Raw genomic sequence first — 16,317 nt, 5'->3', positions numbered from 1 at the left:
TTTTAAATCATAGAAAATATGATCATGTTTAAACACAAAATAAAGAGCCTATTGATTCTAGGAAACACATAGAACATGGTCCCCAGAAGTGGCTGAAAATCATCTATGAAATGATTAAGAGTGACACCTAAAATATTAAAGCATTTAGAATGCTTAGCAAAACATGCAAAAATTAGAGGAATAGTCTCAAGGTCAAAAAATTGGCTTGACGTGAATGCAGAACTCCCAGGGGGCACCAGGGCCAATAGCTGCTCTGAGGGTGTTCACATGTTCTTATCACATAGAACGTGCCGTACTAAGAGCTGTCTCCTGGACAGAAGGCGGGGCTATAGAGCGTCAGGACACATGAGGTCTCTGCCTCTGTGAGAGAAGGAAAATGTCCCTCCCTCAAAAGGAAATCGTGAAGAAAACTTCAGTCATGATCCTGACTCCAGAAGACTAGAAAAAGAGTACGCTCTACTGAAAATCAGACAGCACATGCCTGCCCACATGGGACTGAGATTCAAAGTCACTTTACTTCCAGGTCTGGGAAATGTCCACCAAGAAGTTGATTTAAAGGGGTACCAAATTTATAAGACACCTCATGTCGCCTGGTCAACCAGCTCTTTCTGGGGCGGGGTGGGGGGGGCAAGGTGGGGAGAAGTACTCTAAGTACAGGTCTTGAAAATTTAGAGGAAATTAATGAAATAATACCTCTCAGAAACAGTTAATACTTTTACGTGTTTCTCTGATCACTGAAGATACATTTGGTCTGTGATGTTCTAGTTGGTGTGTTTTAAAACCATCTCTTTAATAAAATTTTATTCTCAATTTTTATATAACATATCTTCTCACTTTTTATGATAGTGGTGAAAATTTGTGCACTGATAAACATATGACATATTTTGAAATAAATTGCAGGTTGGTTTTAATTTCACTCTTTTTTCCTCTAGGTGGCTTTTACGGTACTTTTTGATTTGGAAGCACTTCTGAAGATATGGTGTTTGGGATTCACTGGATATATTAGCTCGTCTCTCCACAAATTCGAGCTGCTACTCGTAATTGGAACCACTCTTCATGTATATCCAGACCTTTATCATTCTCAGTTCACATACTTTCAGGTAATACACATAATGCCTGTTTTTCTTTAGAATTGTTTTCTCTCCAGAGAACATACATGTGTTCTAACAACTAGTAACTAACAATTAATAACTACAAACTTGAGATGGGCTCAGTGACATCTTAAATACCAAAAATAGCACATTCATAAATCGTAGGGACTTCCTTGGCGGTCCAGAGATTAACACTCTGATCTTCCAATACAGGGTTGCTGGTTTGATTCCTGGTCAGGGAACTAAGATCTTACGTGTGCTGGTATAACCAAAAATAAATGAAGTAAATCAAATATAATGGACTTCCCTAGCAGTCTAGTGGTTAGGACTCTGTACTTCCACTGCAGGGAGCACAGGTTCAATCTCTGGTCAGGAAACTAAGATCCTGCATGGCAGGATCTCGTGGCATGGCAAAAATTAAAATAAAAAATTACTGTTTATAAACTCCTAAAAATTCATAGTAATAAATGGAGATGTTTTTCATACAGTTCATAAAAAGTTAGCAATAGACATACATGTTTTATATTCACATGGGTATTATAATCTGAGCATGCATATTAAATTTTGACATTGATATATGACTTCATATATGACTTTAATTCCAAGAGTAGATCTCCCTTCTTAATAAGCCTAAATTTGTTTGCTCAACAGTACTTAAAATTGAAACAATAAAAAATAAAACTTACCTTTACAGAGTATAGTCATACCTTAGTATTTAGAAATGCCTATAAATTTATTTGTGATGATTAAATTATAATATCTATAATTTTTGCTTTATTATAACTGGGTATCTATTGTTTTAAGTGCATTATATTGTCATATTACTTCATAATTGCTCAATAAACAAAAGTGAGTATTAATGTTATGTTCTTTGTTAGCAATAGCCATGTGCTGAGTGATATTTTAAATACTTGGTCAAATATATGGGATATCCTAATTTAAAAAATCTCAAATATAGTCATTTTCTGAGTTGAAATTTAGTCATTTATATAATTTGTCATGTAAATGTCAGAAGTTGCATTGTTTTCTTAATAGATATTTTAAAGAGTTGGAGAATTAAATGGCAGTAGAATTTTTAAAAACTATGCAGAGAAAGAAGATTCTAATTCCTTAGATGAAAGAAAATGCATTCCAACTTCACTGATGAACTTATTTCTTGGTGATACCAAAGCTGTCTTATTCAGAGCAATATTACCTGCAACTGCCAGATTGCAACCTGAAACTGAATACTTCTGAGAGCTAGAAGAAAGGACATGAAAATACAATCCACAAAAATGAAAAACATACCCCACAGACACACATAAAAAGCTGAGTCTCCAGCAATCACAGCCAAGCATATTGAACTCACAGAGGGTATCATGGTTCGAGCTTCCAGTTCTATCAACATCTTCGAACGAAAACCCCTTGTCACTTGTTGGGTTATATCCTCAGGCTTGGTTATCATAAGTGAGATGGCTGGGGCAGGTGACACACACGTTTAAAACTCTTGATAGAAAATCTGCTTTCCCAGCATGTGTCATTATATGCTCTTGGGCACTGCTGTCTAGATTCACAGAATCAACATGCACATTTCGTACCTAATGTTAGAGAATCATTGTACATAATTGCAGAAAATATGCCCCATAGTCAAAGCTACAGCATATGTTTTTTATAAGCCTATTAAATTAACCAAATTAAGAAAGACATTGATGCCTCTTTCAGCAAGGATACCATATAAAATGTATTCAGGACTTGCTTTAAAATTGTTAGCATTTCTCTCAGATAATTTTTTCATCGAAAAGTTACAAATAGGCCAAAGTTTTGCAGACAAAGATATTTAGTCTAGGATTATTGATGAGAGGGAAAAATGGGAACTGTTTAAGTGATAAATGTGAGGAATAGCTTGGTAAGTCCTATGGAAATTTGACCATAAAAATGATTATGATGAATAGTGGTAAAGAACCCACCTTCCAATACAGGAGACATAAGAGACGTAGGTTTGATCCCTCAGCCAGGAAGATCCCTTGGAAAACAGCATGGCAACCCACTCCGGTATTCTTGCCTGGAGAATCCCATTGACAGAGGGGCCTGGTGGGCTACAGTCCCTGGGGTCACAGAGTCGGACACGACTGAGCGACTGAGCTCACATAGTAACTTAAAGATATGATTGTTTTATTTACGTATAAAACAGTATAAAAGTATATAACAGGTATAGCTACAAATCCAGCCTGTAAATAACATATGTAGTTTATATATGTTTATAAAATACCTATAAATGAAAAAATGGCTGGAAAGAAATAACCCAAGTTATTACAAATTGTTAATAGCATCTCTAGGTTCTTTTCTTCTACTCTGTTTTACACAAACTATCTAAAATCTGTATGCATGGCTGTAATCATTGTATACAGATACAGACATATAGCTATAGATATGGTCACATAATGCCTGGTCAGTGAAGTTTGCATTTTTTTTTCTGGTCATGCCATGTAGCTTGTGGGATCTTAGTTCCCCAACTAGGGATTGAACCCAGGCCCACAACAGTGAGTGCACAGAGTTCTAACCAGTGGACCACCAGGAACGTCCCAAAGTTAACAATTTTAATGCCTATATAATTTGTAATAGTTTAATTTTTTGTTAGTAGTTGAGTGATTTTCATTCGTATCTCTATATCCATGGCCAACTTTATATTTTTCTAATGAGATAATTAGACACTGCCTCGTTTATTTTTTGCCTAAGAGATAAGTCTCTCAAGAAGCTTAGATGTCTCAGGATTTTTGCAAATTCACAGATGGGGAACCCACTGTCCTGAACAGATTGGCTCTTTATGGGCGGACTTTTATCTCCCTGGTTGGTCCTCACGCTTGTTTCTCATCTCACTTGACTTTCCTTCATCATGTTGGCAGCAGTTCTTCCTGGAGTGGATGTCACATTTTTCATATTTAAATGAAGTTAACATTTGAATACAAAATGTCTCCCTTTATCAGTCATCTCTGAGAATTGGTATTCAGTTGAGTCACTCAGTCGTGTCTGACTCTTTATGACCCCATGGACTGCAGCACGCCAGGATTCCCTGTCCATCACCAACTCCCTGAGTTTACTTAAACTCATGTCAATTGAGTTGGTGATGCCGTCCAACCATCTCATCCTCTGTCATCCCCTTCTCCTCTTGCCTTCAATATTTGAGTACAAAACGTCTCCCTTATATCAGTTATCTCTGAGAATCAGTATCACCCATCTATTTATCCAGGTGGTGTTTCCGAAGCACCTCCTATGTGCCAGGCACAGTTCCAGACCTTGAGGGAGAGAGGTGAACAAGACAGAGAAGATCCCCTGCTTAGGAAGCTTGCATTCTAGACGGCAAGCTTTTCACATACAAGTACACGAAGGGAATAGGAGTGCTGGAAATGTGATTCAGAAGGAGCAAGCAGGGTGAAAAGGAGAAGCTGTGGGGTGAGGGTTCTGTTTTGGCTAAGTTTGTCTAGGGAAGCCCTCTTTGATGAGGGGACATTTGGGCAGAGAAAGAGCAAATCTTGAGAAGGTCTGTTGGGGGACCCATTCCAGGTAGAGAGGAACCATGTGACACCTGTTTTGAGGGGAACACGTGCTTAATGAAACGAACAGAGGCAGCTTTGTCCTACTAAAAGTCACAGAATCTTTACAGAATGGTGGAGAATCTGCCTGCCATGCGGGAGACCCAGGTTCGATCCCTGGGTTGGGAAGATCCCCTGGAGAAGTGAATGACAACCCACTCCAGCGTTCTTGCCTGGAGAATCCCATGGACAGGGGAGCCTGGTGGGCTGTAGTTCACGGGTTGCAAAGAGTTGGACACGACTGAGCGACTAAGGCTTTCACTGTCATTTCTGGTTCTAATAGCAGGGTGAGGACACTGGCTGTTATTTATTATGCACCTACTGTATGCAGACACCCTGCCGAGTGCATGGTTTCATTTGTTTCTCGGTAGATAGAGACTATACAATGTAAACTGCTGTCCCTAGTGATTGAGTAACTCACCAAAGACCACATAACCAGCAAGTGGTGGAAACTCATTCCCACGAAGTTTATTCTCATAGTTCACATTGTTCTATTTTAAAGACTTTTTTCTTTTTGATGTGGACCATTTTTAAAGTCACTGTTGAATTGGTTACTATATTGTTTCTGTTTTATGGCTGTGGGGCTCATGGGATCTTTGCTCCCCAACCAAGGATCGAACCCACATTGGAAGGGAAATGTTAACCACTGGAACATCAGAGAACTGCCCCCAGTAGTTCATGTTCTTAACCACGCAGCCATGGCTGTGCTTTCAGTCATGTCCCGGCCAGGCTCCTGCGTTGGCAGGCAGATTTTTTGCCACCTGGGAAGCCCAACTTTTACAGTATCTCACTATTAATCAGCAGAGTGACTTTTACTGACAGACATAGAAATGTGACCAAGAAAAATATGCTTTAAAAACAACCACAAAATGTCCTACCGTACTTATCTTTGAATGTCTGGTGTACTTTATTTCGTATCTGTAGGAACACAGAATCCAAAGGCTTTATTGGGTAGACAGAATGAAAAGCACACTTATCCTCAAATAAATGAAAGGCGTAATTAGAGTCACCGATAAGGATTCTGCCTTGCCACGATGCAGGCTTACCCCCTCTGAAAATGCTGATCAAATCACCAGTGCGGGAATTGTATTAAGTTCTATTTCTTCCAGCTAGTGAAATATTAATTTATCAAAATCACACAGATGTGCATAGGCTGTTTTCATTAGAATTTGGGACAGGATTCAGAATTGCTTAGGCAGTCTTTTAAATATGATTTTAATTCAAGTGGAGAAAAACACAGGGTACTGTGAGCAATAGATCAGTTAAATTGCTCTTGTGAACTTTCCTGGACTCAGCTGTTCAATGATTAGATAGTGAATCATTTATGTCTGAGAATAAATAAGTCTGATAAATATGTAAAATCTTTTCATGTTATTATTCTGGGTGTTAATATGAGTGTTACTGTTTTAATAGTTCTTATGATAAAGCTATTTCTTATTTGCAAAGATGACCCAAGTGTAATATGCTCTGGTTTGAAAGTCCATGTTAAAAATTATAGTGGGAAAAATTGGTAGCTTAAACATGCCTGTGGTATAAATGTTTAATTTGAACAATATTATTTCTCACATAAATTTTCTTCTTTATGTGTGTATTGTGTGGTGGGTGGGTGTTCAGTCACTCAGTCAGGTCTGACTCTTTGCGACCCCACAGACTGTAGCCTGCCAGGCTCCTCTGTCCATGGGATTTCCCAGGCAAGAAGAGTGGAGTGGGTTGCCATTTCCTTCTCCAGGGGATCTTCGCAACCCAGGGATCAAACCCACTTCTGCTGTGTCTCCTGCACTGGCAGGAGTTAGATTCTTTACCACCGAGCCACCTGGGAAGTATTTTAAAGGAACATGAGTGAAATCTACATTTTGTCAGCTTCTTTAAACATTTGTCCATTAGTTGATTAGACATGCAGCTGCAATGTTCTGCAGACAACACGAATAAGATTCACTATCAGTACGTGTGCAGGGAAAGTCGCTTCAGTCATGTTCGACTCTTTGATATCCTATGGACTATAGCCCACCATTAGTTCCTGTTAATTCAGAATCTGGTGGTAGGAGATAAGTGTGACTTCAGAGATGGTAAATTCAGAGGTTAGTATGGCATCTCTGGGACTTGGTTCTTTTCTCCACACACCTTTTTTCTGTGTTGGTATAATGCTTAAGCTGGCTTTCTCCATGTGGTGGCAAAGAAGGCTCCTAGAAGCTCGCGACTTATGTGACTCTTGTAGTAATTCCAGTTGGGGATTAAAAATAGACTACTTCTTCTAAGCCCCACAGAAGTTCTGATGACTGAGGTCATTGTGAATACTCTAGCCAGGCCTGGATTGTGGAGGTCAGGGAGTCCCTTCTGGGCCTCATAGATTAACAGCAGAGTAGGAATGATTTGCCAAAGGAAAATTAGGAGGATTAGCAAGCTAGGATTGCTGGAAAAATGCCAAACTCATGTTTTTATTTGTGTAAAAATTTTAATATAAGCTTTTAAAGCATTTCTTTTTCTTTACCATATTCTGTTTTCTCCTGAGAAGCCTTCAAAGATACCTTAAGTTCTTATTGATATTGAACTATCTTGAACTACTGTACAATAATCATCTTTCATTTATGCCAAGACCACAATTTTCCTATTTTAACGTCTCTAAACTGGAAAAGACCCTGCTGCTGGGAGGGATTGGGGGCAGGAGGAGAAGGGGATGACAGAAGATGAGATGGCTGGATGGCATCACCGACTCAATGGACATGAGTTTGAGTAAACTCTGGGAGTTGGTGATGGAAAGGGAGGCCTGGCGTTCTGCAATTCATGGGGTCGCAAAGATTCGGACACGACTGAGCGACTGAACTGAACTGAACTGAAACTGGGATCTGGCTTCCCTGGTGCCTGAGATGGTAAAGATTCTGCCTGTAACACAGGAGACCCTGGTTCAATCTCCAGGTAGGGAAGATCACCTGGAGAAGGAAATGGCAACCCAATCCAGTATTCTTGCCTGGAGAATTCCATGGACAGAAGAGCCTGTCAGGCTGCTACTACAGTCCATGGGGTCTCACAGAGTCAGACATGACTGAATGACTAACACTTTCAAACTGGGATCTGTCTTATAATCAGGGATGTGTTATACTTTAATTGGCAGCATTTTCAATTTCTTATCAGTACATTGAAAAAAAAATCAATGGCATCTTAGACTTATTGAAAAATGTTACTTTTCTGTACTTTATACTTCAACTTTTAATTATATTCTACTTTATGCTTTTAATCTTACAGATATACCCTTAAGAGCTGTGCTTTTGTATTATATTAACACTCAGGGTGTAACAAGAATAGCCATTGAGTCTTATTTGTCCAACACTGCGTTTGGCACATAATAGTATTTTTTAAGTGAATGAGAAAATTACTTATGTGTGGGAGTTTTTGCATATATATTCAAAACATGTAAATATGTGTATGTTTAGATAACCAGCTAAGTACGAGGTTCTAAAAAGTTCTAAAAAATAACGAAGTTCTAAAAATACAGGGCTTGGGTAAGATTGATGTATGTTTCTCTCCAGTTGGTGAGTGAGTGAAAATCCTTCAGTTGTGTCCTTCTCTCTGTGACCCCATGGACTGAACCCCCCCACCCCCGATTCCTCTGTCCATGGAATTCTCCAGGCAAGAATAATGGAGTGGGCTGCCATTTCCTTCTCTGCGGGGATCTTTCTGACCCCGGGATCAAAACCAAGTCTCCTGCATTGCAGGCGAATTCTTTACCATCTGAGCCCCCAGGGAAGCCCCCTGTTCCCTGAGGTCATCCACAAAGCCAGCCTATTCGGTTGGATTGAAGCTGTCACCTTCTATAGGAGGCTTCTATTTCTGATCCAAAGGGGCAACTCCACTTGTTCTCATCACCCAGCTAGAGGAAGGTATAACAAGTGTCCAGGCCAAATTTATTTCATTTCATGTTTCCTGTTTTGTTCCCATTTAATCCACCTTGCCTGACCATGGACTCAATCTACGTCCCGGCATGTCTGAATCTGAAGTTCCTCAAAGAAGTCTAAAAATGCATGTGCCAAAACTCAATTGCCAGTGTGAGCAAGAAGGAAGTACATAGGACAGTAAAGTGAACCTAAGGGTCCATTAAATCCATAAAAGTAGACCAGATCAGAGGTCGAGCGCTTGTACGGAATGACCCATATGGAATAAGACACATGTCGTTATATTTTGTACCAACTGCTCAGAATAAAAACACTTGAAATATTAAAGGAAAAAAAACAAGGTGTAAAAATTACTTCCTTTCACACTCCATAGGTCTGAACCTAGTCCACCAGCCACACTTGGAAGTGGGGCTGGAAAATGTAGCATATAACCCTGGGCAGCTAATTGCTGGGCTAAAATTCAGAAAGTTCTGTTAATTAAAGGAAGGATAGAATGGGTCTTAGGGTAACAGTCTAGCTGTGAATAAAGACTCCCTGATGGAAGGATTTTTAAAATTGCTTAATGAATGTACCATAATCCCTAGGAAGGGGTGTTTTTTTTAATAACAATGAATATAGCTAATATTGAACTAATGTTTTCTTTGATATTTGAACATTGGGAAAAATTGTCAGCTTTATTTCAACAGTAGTATTAATTAATGCCACTTTGAATTATCACAGCATATGTTAAAAGAGTGAGTTGTCACCATTTTCCTGCCTTCATTCCTTTGGGATTTGTTGAGTTCTTGTTGTACAACAGGCACTGAACTAGGCTAATATCTTAGCTCTTAAAGTGTTTCATCACTAAATACTCAGATGGAAAATGCGATTTTATAGAGTGCTATAAAAAATGAGATTTTAGTCTGAACTTATTTAAGATTCATTGTAAACGGTCGAGTGTGTATGTTTTTCTCTCCCACAACAGGTTCTTCGGGTAGTTCGGCTTATTAAAATTTCACCTGCATTAGAAGACTTTGTATACAAGATCTTTGGTCCTGGAAAAAAGCTTGGGAGTTTGGTTGTGTTTACTGCCAGCCTCTTGATTGTTATGTCGGCCATTAGTCTGCAAATGTTCTGCTTTGTCGAAGAGCTGGATAGATTCACGACGTTTCCGAGGGTAAGAACAAAAAATGCAGTCAGTGTAATTCAGTTATTTCTTATTTTAGTAGTAATGCTTAATGTCAAAGTCATTTCACTTTAGCAGTGGCTTAAAAAACACTGACTTTTTTTATAACTTGGAGTAATTCAATTTTAATATTCACAGTGGTCTCTTCTACAGAATACAGGTGTCCGAGCACATTTTCAGCATTGTCAGATTATGTGTCAATTCTGAAATTCTGGAAACAGTCTAATAGAATGAGATGCAGAAACCATTAAAGGAAGAAGACAGGGTTCTTAGTGCCTATAAATGAAAATATAGCAGAACTTTTAAATTATTAATTTTAAAATGCTTGGAATGTGCTTTTATGTGTTTGTGAGAGGTAACATTTTAAATTTCTTTTGCAGTTCATGTGTATTTTTATGTCAGGCATAATCTAGAAGAGAATTTTGATTTCCAATATATAAATTTTATAAACTCTTCAGATTTGAAGTGTCTTTAAAAGATCACCTAGTTCATAGCTCTGTATTCTCATTAAGATTCATTTAGGTTAAAAAGCAACTTAAAAACCAATCAATCAATAAAAAAAACTAATCAGTCCCTAATCAGAAGGACCCTGAAATTCAACTCTATAAGGATTTAGAAATATGAAAAAAATATAATGACCAAGACAAGGTTTATCACCATAAACTGAAATAGTAAGGTCTGTTATATGAGAAGAATTATCTTGGGGTAAGAACAACAAATAATACATCCAAAAAAAAAAAAGCTTTAAGGGTAAAGTTATGGGTAACATAATAGATAGACTAATATAGCCTGAGTGTTTTTGTTTTTTTTTTTAATCGTAACAGATAGACTAATAAACTCTGGGTTATTGTAATTTTTTTTTTTTAATCTTGTGCTAAATGTGTTACTCATTGCCAAGCATCTGTTGAGTGTCTATCAAAAGAACCAGGCAGTCTTGGCGATCCTGAGATATAAATGCAATTCAGTTCCCAGTCTTCAGGAATTCCAGTTGAGATGCAGGTAATCACTAAGCAAATATCAAGCATGACGGGCTTTGATAAAGGCAGACACTGGGAACCCAGAGGGAAGGTGCACAACCAGGGGTGGAAAAATCCAGAAAGGCTCTCTGGAACAGGAGGTTGGTGAAGAACAGCTGGATGAAGTCAGATGAAGTGCAGAGAACAGTGTTCCTTCCAGGTCTTGTGCCAAAGGTCTGAAGTGAGCCGTGTCTTGTTCCAGAACTTAAAGGAGAAAGAACAGTCGACGGCAAGGGGAGGACATAAAGCCAGGGAACTTTTAAGTGGATGAAAGCATGATTGTGATTAAATGTTGCTAAGAGAGTGCAAGGAGTGGGCCATAAAGATGCATGGGGTCAGGAGGAGGACGGCAGGAAGTTTCCAGAGGCGGCTGCAGGGCCCGGCGCCAGGATTGCCCTCAGGCACGTGTTGAGCTGAGGCGGTCTTGTAGGACAGTGAGCCAAGCCCAAAGCCATGGCGAGCCTTGGTTCACTGACCGCCCCGTGCAGGCAACAGGCAGGAGCGGGCGTGGCTGCCCGGGTCCCCTTCTGCCCCCGGGCAGGGCAGGGTGAGGGGCTGGGGGGTCGGCCCTGGTGTGGAGGGGCGGGAGGGGCCTGGACACTGCCTGGGAGTCCTGAACAAAGCTCCTGTCCACTTATGGGCCGGGGAGTGGGGGTGAGGGTGGGGGACGCACCTAGAGGAAGGGCTGGGAGTGAAAACGTGCTGAGTCAAGGTGGAGAACAGTGCTGAGCGCCATGAGAAGACTCTGAGTTAGAGGCGTGTGGGCCAGGAAGCCAGCGACCTGAGCGGGCAGCCTGGGGACCTGTCTCGCTCCCTGAAACTCCCTCCGGAGACTGCGGTGCAGGGCTGTGCCCGAGACCGAGGGGAAGGGCAGCTTCCCTCCCCAGGGACCTTCCAGGCAAAGCCTGGTCATTGCCCATGGTTGGGCCACTTAGGCTTGGCCTGGAACCAGACTCCCCTACAGGAAGGCCTGCTCTTCCTCCGGGGACAGAAGGATGCAAGCAAAGATGATGGTGTCATCATCAAGGCCAGCTTGTCCTAGGCTGCCCCCTCGCTGCCCCCGTATTGGGTAAATACAAAGAGCAGACCGCCATCTTTGTTGTCTGTCTTCACCATCCATCCCTCAGGCCTCACTAAGGATCAGCCTTTGTTCTGGGCTATGGGGTACTAAGTGGAAAGAGCCTGTATTTATTTATCGCACAGACCTATCTTAATTTCATAATTTATCTTCACTTTTCACCCTTTCTTCTCATTTCACACAACTGATTTTATATCCTTTACCCCAAACCTCTTTTTGGAGTGCAGAATATTCCAGATATTTTAAGGGTGATATCTTACTCCAGAGTTGTCTGAATCAGCCTCCTATAACCAATGAGTTAATATTTCTATAGCAGAACATCAACCTTCAGACAAAGAAGGATAAATAATACAATAAATAAGTCATAGATCAGGTCAGACTTTTGCCACTAAATGAGCTACCAACAAAACACCTTTGGGTATTTTCAAAATGTTTTTAATGTTGAAATTGAAAATAAGAGCTGTGGGCCTGCATACAGAATCATCGTGGATAAGAGTCTATGCGTCCCACTCCGTTACTTTTTACTTGTGCTCACTCTGTCGTGTCTGACTCTTTGTGACCCCATGCAGTATAGCCCACTACGCTCCTATGTCCATGGGATTTTCCAGGGAAGAATACTGGAATGGGTTCCCATAAGACACCAAACAAATTATACTTTAAATTTTTTTTTACATCTAAAATATAGACAAAAATGGGACTTCCCTGGTAGTCCAGTGGCTAAGACTTTGCCTTCCAATGTAGAGGGTGTAGGTTGGATCCTTGGTCAGGAGGCTAAGATACCACATGCCACATGGTCAAAAAATAAAACAGAAGCAGTATTGTACCAAATTCAATAACTTTAAAAATGGTCCACATCAAAAAAATCTTAAAATACAGGCAAAAATGGTATTTTCCACATAGTATTATGTGTGTTGAATAATATATAAACAATCCAACCCTGGGCTTAAAAAGCATTAGCAAAAAAAGTGACATCCTATAAAATATATTTGAAATTGGCATAATACAGAGGCTACTCAATATTAAAGACAAGGCTGCTTTAGATCCCTTGGGATTTGCTCTGTTTCTCTAGCTATAATAGTAATCAAGGAACATTGCATTTTCAGATCTCCAATTACTCAATTGTGCTTCTCTGCCTGATTACTGTGACCATCTTAATGAAAGCAGCCAGTGACTAGGGAGCCCCCTAATCAGTTATCCAGCAGCTGACAGAGTTGACACAGGAAGGGACTGGCTTTCTCCTTGCGTAGGGATGCAGTTAAGAGTTAAATCCCCGAAACATAATCAAATTCTACAAGAAATGCTGAAAGTATTACAGTTGCAAAAAGCAGTCATTATCATTCCAAGTCAAAACACCATCACTGGTGACACTTGCCTGATAGGAAGTGATCAGGAAAGATGGTTACAAACACAAGACAGCTATGCTTGATTTCTGTGGTCTTGCTTCCTTTCCTGCTCATGAGACGTGTCAGTACTCAATGGTTGGGTGTTGAGATGTGTGCTAGGTCACTTCAGTCGTGTCCAACTCTTGGCGACCCCATGGACTGTAGCCCACCAGGTTCCTCTGTCCATGGAACTCTCCAGGCAAGAATGGAGAGTTGGGTTGCCATTTCCTTCTCCAGGGGACCTTCCCCATCCAGGGATCAAACCCCAGTCTTCTGCATTGCAGACTATTACTTTACCGACCAAGCTACCAGGGAAGCCCAGCATTTGTGCCTGGAAAATCATTATTGGGCTGTTTTCTGGAAGTTGACCTTGACGCAGCCAACCAGGGCAGGTATAATCTCTCCAGAGAAACAAGACTAGATGTAAAACCAAACCCTGATTTGATTGGACCTGATTGTATCTTGGGCTCCAGCAACCTACCATGAGATGCCTCTAAGAGGAGCTGACATGGACACAAAAGATGGTTTCCTGTCCAAATCCCAGGAAGAGAGCCCTGGAGGGACAGAGGGACAGTGAGACAACAACAACCTGGGCAAACTAAGTGACCGCCCAGCGCCTTGACCCTCTGATGCAGCTCCACCCACGTGGAAAACCCAGTGCTTCCTGAACTGAAAGGATGCTGAAGGGATTAACTTTATTCCACCAGTTCCCCATGGGTCTGCTTGCCTAACACCCGCAGCCCATTCTCCATTTGCATTAAAACTGAAAATTTACACCTTCTTAGGTATGAATTGTCTCATGCCATTCTCCCATTTAAAATGCTTGAAGATCCTCCTTTCCCTCAAGATAACAAACATTTTAATAGGGTTTTCAGTATCTTTTCATCTCTGGCCCCACTTACCTCTTTGGACCCAGATTTCAGGATTTCCTCCAGCATCCCTTTCAAAGGCAGAGATGGTGTCTCTTTTTTTTTCTTTTCTTTTTTAATTTTTTTCTTCTTTTTAAATTTTTTTCTTTTCTCTTTTAATTTTTTTTCTTTTCTTTTTTAATTTTTTTTTTTTTTTTAATGTTGTGAGGCATGTGAAATCTTAGTTCCCCAACCAGAAATCGAACCCACAGTCCCTGCGGTGGAAACTCAGAGTTTTAACCACTGGACCACCAGGGAAGTCCATCCTGATGGTGTCCATCTTGTTCATTTAAATCCTCCATGTTCAGCACAACCGTTGCCACAGGGTAGCTGGTGAATACATGTTTGAGTGAAGAATGATGCTGGACCAAAGCAAACCTCTCTGATCCTCCCACACCTTATCAGCTCAGCAGGTCAGATTCCTTCTTCACTATTGTCCACAGCTCTGGGACCCCGCCTTAGCCTCCATCATACCCCTCACCTTTCTCCCATCAGCAATGTCTGCATAATTCTGTTGGAATGCTTTGGCTGCCAGTAGGAAAAAACTGACTCCAACTGACTTAAACAATTAGGAAATTCATCTCACAAAATTCAAGAGATTAGGTAGATTTTAGGAAGCCGGGACTCTGAATCTTCCATGGAAATTCTCTCAGTTGTTGTCGTGGGTTGAATTACGTGCCCCTAAAGACATGCTGAAGTCCTAACCCCCAGGATCCCAAAAATGTGGCCTTGTCTGGAAATAGAGGTCATCAGGTTAAAACAAGGTCCTTAGGGTGAACTCTGATCCAGTACGGCCGATATTCTATACAAAGGGGAGCGTCTGACACCCACACAGACATACACGGAGAGAAGACGATGTGAAGCAGCATGCGGCGAAGGTGGCCGTGTGACTGGCAGGGCGTCTGCAAGCCAGGGAGCCCCCAGGATTGCCAGCAAGAGCCCAAAGCAGAAGAGGCAAGGGAAACCCTTCCGAGGGAGGCTTCAGAGGCTGCATGGTCCTGCCAACAGCTTGATTTCTGACTGCTAGCCTTCAGAACTATGAGAATAAATTCCCATTGTTTGAAACCACCTGGTTTTAGGTACCAGCAACCCTAGCAAACCAATATAGTTTCCTTCTCTGTGTGATATCTTTGTGTGAACAAAATGGATGCACCATTTCTGGGCTTCATGATAAAATCTCGAAGAAGGAGGACATCGTCTCTGCCCAGGTCTCCTCCTTAAAAGCAAGGTCACCTTTTCCAGTCCCTTCTCCCCCCATGCCCCCACTATAGACAGGCCCTCATCTCTCATCAGCAGGATTGGGTCACGTGGTCACTGCTGAAGAAATCACTGCACGATGGCTGGAGTCAAGGTGATTGTCTTGGATTCATCATGGGAGAAGAAATGGATACTGGGGGGACAGCCACAGAAACTATGGCAATGCTCAGCCCCAAAACTTGAACAGGATTTCTCTCTCTCATCTCTGCCTCCAAATCTCCTGTATGTCTTGTGCAAATAGGGGATGTAGATAGAAGCAGGGAAGGATGGGGTCTGGTGTCTATTTTCTCTCCCAGCAGCAGCTGGGCCCCAGCTTCTTTCCAAGATGCTCAAATGGGACCTGCCAGGAAGCCAGCATAGGGCCTGGCACATACTGGACTCTTGCTTTCCCTCTTTTTCCGGTTCCTTCTGTCGCATGCTGTCAACACGCATGCAAAGTATCTTCTCCTGTACTTATATTACAAGTATCTTGAAGTTGGCAGCACTGTGATCTCCCCTCCTGACACCTCCCAGAGCACTTATTAACACCGTGTTGGGACTTCCCTGGTGGTCCAGTGGCTAAGACTCCATGCTCCCCAAGTAGGGGGCCCGGGTTTGATCCCTGGTCAGGGAACTAAATCCCATATGCCCCCACTAAGAACTGCACATGCCACAGCTAAAGATCCCACATGCCGCAGCTTAGACCCCGCACAGCCAAATAAATGGAGAAGTGGTTAAAAATAAAAACCACTGTGTCTTGGGTTGTGTAACACTGGAGAGCAGAGAGAGGGGAAACAGCCAGTGGAGCCTCAGCAGAAACCCTGGATATGGAGAGGAGCCTAAATGTTTCCAGTGAGAAAAGAGAGAATGATGCAATTTAATAAAGCAACTTTGTCATCTCAAGCCAATAACTTTCTCTCCTAATTTGGACCAAGCAGACACTTTGCTAAGTAGAAATAATGCGATTAAGCCCTGCTGTGAGGCA

At 41.4% G+C, this 16,317-nt stretch overlaps 1 protein-coding gene across 1 annotated transcript in view; it reads left to right on the top strand.

Moving 5' to 3' along the window:
* NALCN (sodium leak channel, non-selective) overlaps window positions 1-16,317 on the top strand; it is a 270,853-nt gene that overhangs the window by 103,533 nt on the left and 151,003 nt on the right. Inside the window, exons 12-13 of the mRNA XM_061133830.1 lie at window positions 933-1,100; window positions 9,512-9,703. Coding sequence (XP_060989813.1) covers window positions 933-1,100; window positions 9,512-9,703 — 360 coding nt within the window. The remainder of the gene's footprint in view (window positions 1-932; window positions 1,101-9,511; window positions 9,704-16,317) is intronic.

Source organism: Dama dama, chromosome 30, assembly GCF_033118175.1.
Source record: "Dama dama isolate Ldn47 chromosome 30, ASM3311817v1, whole genome shotgun sequence".
Lineage (NCBI taxonomy): Eukaryota > Metazoa > Chordata > Mammalia > Artiodactyla > Cervidae > Dama > Dama dama.
Note: the sequence above shows the minus strand (reverse complement) of the source record. Positions and strands in the feature narration are given on the sequence as shown.